General features: G+C 41.3%; 1 protein-coding gene across 2 annotated transcripts; it reads left to right on the top strand.

The window, feature by feature from the left end:
* Positions 1-456: 456 nt before the first annotated feature.
* LOC144478058 (caspase-1-like) lies at positions 457-5,410 on the top strand. Of its 2 annotated transcripts, XR_013495310.1 has the most exons (8): positions 457-577; positions 714-1,052; positions 2,959-3,098; positions 3,184-3,425; positions 3,511-3,689; positions 4,070-4,205; positions 4,309-5,017; positions 5,143-5,410. XR_013495310.1 is itself a non-coding variant. In XM_078195778.1 (7 exons), exons 2-7 carry the CDS (start codon positions 915-917, stop codon positions 4,551-4,553), a joined length of 1,080 nt encoding a protein of 359 aa, XP_078051904.1. In that variant the 5' UTR covers positions 457-577; positions 714-914; the 3' UTR covers positions 4,554-5,410. The 2 variants fall into 2 exon arrangements, 1 of the variants encoding a protein (XP_078051904.1); XM_078195778.1 differs by having other exon boundaries at positions 4,309-5,410.
* Positions 5,411-5,834: the final 424 nt, after the last annotated feature.

The raw sequence follows: 5,834 nt of genomic DNA, 5'->3' as shown, positions 1-5,834 counted from the left end.
AAGAGTCCAAGGCTTAACGGACATCTCCGGAAAAGGGAGATGGGGGGCGGATATCATTCCAAAGTTTTGACCTCGAACGCAACTTATACCTTACAGGTACCCTTGCGTCCACCCGGTAAACCCACTGAAAGATGACCTACTTCAACATCTTTATTTGCTAATCGAGCCCTTCTCGAGCACTAGCGAGAAAGTGTTCAATCAGCGCTCTCTATGAACGGATGCTTAGATTAAAACCGAGACTCTCTACCACATGTGACACGATATGTACATGCGTTCATGTAACAGTGTATTGTAGCCAAAATGGCAGTCCTCACAAAAGCAATGCAAATTTCAAAAAAACTTCGCGAACTTGCTGCGAGCGGCGCCACTTGTCTTAAATGAAGGCATTTTTTTAATTTTGAGAGTCATGCATTTTACATTCTATTTTATAGGAATATAGGCAGACATCATTTATTCTTTTCAATTTTAGGAACGGATAAGCTGGTTTTGAAACTGGAAAGGAAAATGACTGCATAAACGTTAAAGAGAGTGTAGGATCACTAATTGTTAGAATATGTAGAAGGTTTCAGGAAATCGCGTAAGCAAATGTACACGTTGTATTAATAATTTCACACACTGTTTCACTGACATAACGATAAAACGATGGTCTCACCAACTAATTTAGTATTACTCTTCGAGAATGGTCCGACTTAAATGACTTCTATTTCTGTTAGTCAGCTTCGTGGTTAACCAGCTGATAAACAACTACTTATTAGTCAACCACGAGTAAAGAAGCTCTTAATAGCAGCGGTCACTGGGCAACCTGTCCGATAAGCATCAATGCCGCGATAACGATTGATAAGACCGCAATGATTTCCGTGTTCAATGTGGCCACGGACATATAAGGAAATCAGCTCGTGGTCAGTCGAGGAACGATGCTCGTTCTCTTGTTCTGTATGCTTTCGTTCACGCGAACCGCCATTGTTCAGCTCTCAAATCGGTTGTTCAGCAAAGAAAATCGGCAAATCCAATATCATCGAAGCGAGCATCGACAGGATACCATGGACGACCAAGTAAGTATTTTACTTATTTAAATTCTCGGTGTCTTCTTCACCTGCAAAACATCTTTTCCAACAAAGAATCGTAGTCATCGGTGAGATGATAAGACAATTACATCTTGAAGCTTGAAATTCTGAAGAATAGGATTCAGAGGTGTCTTCCCCGATTCTCTAATCAATCTGTAGAAATTTTGCTCATGAAAAGTGAAACCCGATGCGACTGGAGTTTCTTTTTTAAACATAAACAGCAAGGTGATCACTGTACCCTCGTCGAGATAGATGTTCCAAAAGATTCAGGAGTTAAGAATTTGTCAGATTTCTTTACTTTGACGAACTTCGATTTAAAATTCGTTGAATAGGAAATCATTCGTTGTAAGGAGACTAGGGTGGCATGATGAAATTTTATAATCTATGAAAAGGATGATCTGAAATCTCAAATGATGGGCAAGAATGATTCACGTACACCTGCTGATTATACACCGTCGAATCTACTTCTATCTCCTTGATAACTACATTATGCAGGTGAATCGTAGATTGTCGACGATTCATAAACTAACAATGATCAACGATTGTTTTGTTTGGAGTCTTTGCTTCCGTGCAGCTTTCACTGAAATAATTTCAGAACAATCGCACGGCTACGAATTGATAAAATATTTCAAAATTTTTACGATTGTGTCCCATTGTTTTAATTTAATTCTACACGCTTGCTACACAATTGATTATCGCCTTCCTGACAAAATTACGCAAAGGATATCTTAAACGACTCCTCTTCGAAAACCGAGTCTTCCAATGATTTACGCAACATCCTCTCTCCGTCGATCGCGAATTACTAATCCTGATCGTTGCTTAACGCGGATGAAAGAATGTTATCATCGGATACATTCATCGGACCACGGGAAGATGATGCTCTTCGTTTCACGTTGCACTCCCTTCTTTCGACACAGAATCAAATTATTTTCCATCCTACAATGTCGCTGTATGGCCGCCATTTCGTCGGCCCTTTGTATCATTTCATTCTTAGGCAAATGGGCATCGCGAAAAATATTGTCATCTCGATATATTACATTAATGCCGATTTGTTAACATAATGGTAACGATCCAGCGACTCTGTATTCGTTGGTTTTGTAGCAAACAGAAAACGTAAGCGGTCAACGCACTCTGCGCCCTCGAGACCTAGTTTTCCGCTTCTTGGAATTTTGGTTATCTCCTGATCGGTCACATCTTCGACCAGTATCTGATTAGAATCTCTTCGAGACGAAATATCGAGTTTTTCTTGGTGATGTCGGGCACGCGCGAGTCCCCGGATTCGAGTTGCGATCGATGACCGATGGATAAAGAAAAACAGAATGCACGGTGCTGCAACTAAACAATAAGGTGCTACCGCGATAAGCAAGTGACCTAGAAAGATACGGCGAGACAACGTGGACCTGCGTCAACGGATGCACAGGGAAACGAACGAAGGGGACGCTAATTAACAGTAATTTTTAGAATCGAGAAGATATCAGCTGTGCGAAGCTACAATTACAAAAGAATGAATGTAGGCAGGATGTACGCGATGCAATCACGGTTTTATCGATCCTAACAACAATCGCCTAGTCAACGTTTATCGGATGATAGTACCGCGTTATCGCGTGGGTTATATTCTTGCGATAAATCGACACGTTCCTCTGATAAAACGGTCATCTCCGACGATCGATGCAACGAAGATTCACGCTTCTGAAAAATAATGCATACGACGATGATCGATATTCCTTGACTGATAAGACGCGGATGCGTCTGCTCTCCGCTTCGTCCGATAAGGAAAACTGTAACCTTGACCTGACATAACCTGTCGATGATTCTCGTAGATGTTGTATTTGTTATTTTACGGTTCGGACAATCAATTTGAATATTTCTGTACTTCCGAGTTTTTGATTTCTAGAATTCCGCGGCCAGCCGCGCGTCGTCCACTCCGGGATATATAAAGCAACGATCCGTCAGAAATTCCAAAGACGTCGACTCCACGGATACTATAAAGATCCAGGAAGCTTGGGGAACATACGACGATGATTCTTATTTTTCGTAAGCGAATTTCATATCTTTCCGTTAAAATCATTTGTTGTGATTCGATGTGGCCTGATTAATTTTCATTTGATCTGCGTTGCAGCAAACCAATTCATCTGGTGAAATCGCCGGTTCTAAAGCACGACACGCACTACAACATGAATCACAAGATGCGAGGAAAGTGTGTGATTCTGAATCACTATAAATTCGAGATGGAGGGAGATCGACCCGGGTCCGATATCGACGTCAAGATGATCGAGAATGTTTTCCAAGACATACTGGGCTTCGATGTGATTCCGTATCACAATTTGACCAGCAATGAAATTACCGAGACAATTAAACAACGTAATTGCTCCCATTACGATTCCGAGAATTAATTCCAGGGGGAAGTTTAGTTTCCCCGAATTCTATTAATTGGCTTGACTTACAGTGTGCGCGGAGAATCATGGCAACAGCGACTGTTTCTGCATGTTCATATTGACACACGGTACTGCCGGCGACACATTGGCTGCCAAAGATTGCTATTATCCTCTGAAAAGTATCTGGCAAAGGTTCACCGGCGATAATTGTCCAACCCTAGTCGGGAAACCGAAGCTTTTCTTCGTGCAAGTAAGTCAACAGATTGATCTCATTGAAGCTCCTCAATAGTTGAAGGAAAGGGGAGAGTCGTTTAATTAGATTCGCCGGGAGAGGCGCCAATCGTTAACAATGGCGATATTTTTTAATTTGAATAGCAAATGATTCGTGTCGGTTTTTTACGTATTATCTTTTGGCGAAAATGATGAGTAAACTGTTTTGTGCGTGACGTAGTTGCAGCAGAGTTTCCTGAAACATTTTTGTCACTTGAAAATACCGTTTGGCTGTTAAATTCTTCTTGCGAGAGAGTTTAAGATGTTCCAACTACTGTAGTTTAATTACATTCGCAGAAGGACTCGCAGTCTAGTGATTAGGCTGTGAAGAAATACAATAATGCATGTGTTAACTTTCAGGCTTGCAGGGGTAATAAATACGATGGGGGTGTCGGGGTGTACAGTACCGAGAATTCCGAAACTGATTCGGTTGTCGTCGCTTCCTACAAAATACCTACCCACGCGGACTTCCTGATCGCTCACAGCACTGTGGATGGTAAACTTTTCCGTCGATTAATCGCACAACCTCCCATCCTTTCCCATCCACTCTCGGCCCGAAACACGTAGTCGCAGCTAACGTATTATTTCCTGTTTGAAAGAATTCTACTCGTGGCGCAACCCGTCCGAAGGCACCTTCTACGTTCAACAATTGTGCGAGGTAATAAAGGAGTACAGGCACACCCATGATTTGACCGAGATGATGACCATAACCGCCCGCGTCGTCGCCAACGAGTACTCGTCGTCGCACTACATCCCGTTCAAAAACGAACAGAAACAGATGCCAACTATAACGTCGACGCTGACTCGGAAAATTTGTTTCACAAAGAAGAATAGCCCAACGTAATATTTCTACCGATAGGATGTCTTTTCTTAACTATTATTTTGTGGGAATTCCTGGATATCGGTGCTAAAGTGAAATGGAAGATTTCGAATGAGTCGCGATCCCAGGAATATCCACTGTAATTTGCGAATGTTCTCATTGTCGATAGTTACAGCTTCGGAGACTTCGAAGAGGGAAGTTAGAAACGCGAGTGAACTTCTGTCGTTTTTCCTTTTCTTTTTGAGAAGATCTCTCTTTCCCTTCGATAACACCCAACGAATCTTAAAAATGATGACGAGTTTTCATTCATCCTCAGAACAGCCATTAGTTTTTTTTATAGATTTACGATTAAAACGAGTATTATTAATCGATAATAGACAAGGGACGTGTGCGGTCGAATTGTACGATGGCCGGCACAGCTATTCGAACGGACAAATTATTTGTAAAGCAACTGGACGTTAACCGTTTGGATTATCCAACACATAGAGGTATTAGGCGATTGCTTTAAATAGCTATACAAAGTGTTTGAAATGCTTCGTGTGGGTGGTCCTACTGTGATAAATGTATGAAAGTACGTTAATAACTTAATTTTCTTTATCCCGACACATGACAGATGACAGCCTACGACACTTTAAATTTTAAATGGGCGATTCAATCCGGCTTCAATGGCTGATTTCGTAGTTAGGTTAATCGTAATTCGAGCGATGAATCGTAAGTCGCAACTGAGATTTACTCCGCCGAGTCGTACTTACGTGAATCTACATCGACGAGCATAAATATCGGTTACGATTACTGTCAAGGATAGTGGTTGCTAGACTGTGAAGGCGTGTGCAAACGCATTGTATTTCTTCAAATAGAATAAACATTTTTATAAACTGCGATCCTGTTATATGTATTCTACAAGTATCTCGGACGAATGAAAGTGTCCATAAAATAATTCTACGATACGTCCAGTATACGCTAAGTATATTGTATCACAATTTGTTGTACAGTATCCAGTATATTGCTAAAAGTTTAACAATATGTTTATTTAATACTTAGAATATGGGTTCGACGTCTCAGCAAGTCCTGTAGATCCAGAATTTATTAATAATTTAATTAAATAACGTTTTTATCTAAATTTACTTTGAAATTCCCGCTATTTCTGACAACTGGCGCCTCTTGTGGCGACATTTGGAAGCTCTTTTCGGCCTCCGGTCAGCGCCAATTAGTGCCGTGGCAAAACGCTCAAACTACTAGCCAAAACAAAGCTTCCAGAAGTCGCCGACGAGTGGCGCCACAGCTTGGCTAGTAGTTTGAGCGTTT

Source organism: Augochlora pura, unplaced genomic scaffold, assembly GCF_028453695.1.
Source record: "Augochlora pura isolate Apur16 unplaced genomic scaffold, APUR_v2.2.1 APUR_unplaced_713, whole genome shotgun sequence".
Taxonomy (NCBI): Eukaryota; Metazoa; Arthropoda; class Insecta; order Hymenoptera; family Halictidae; genus Augochlora; species Augochlora pura.
This window is presented reverse-complemented; position numbering and strand designations above follow the sequence as displayed.

Bases quoted from the DNA above. Each gene is read 5' to 3' on its own strand.
- LOC144478058 (XM_078195778.1), top strand. From the start codon at position 915: ATGCTCGTTCTCTTGTTCTGTATGCTTTCGTTCACGCGAACCGCCATT. The intron at 3,099-3,183 runs GTAAGCGAATTT...TCTGCGTTGCAG, and splicing joins GACGATGATTCTTATTTTTC to CAAACCAATTCATCTGGTGA. The intron at 3,690-4,069 runs GTAAGTCAACAG...GTTAACTTTCAG, and splicing joins CGAAGCTTTTCTTCGTGCAA to GCTTGCAGGGGTAATAAATA.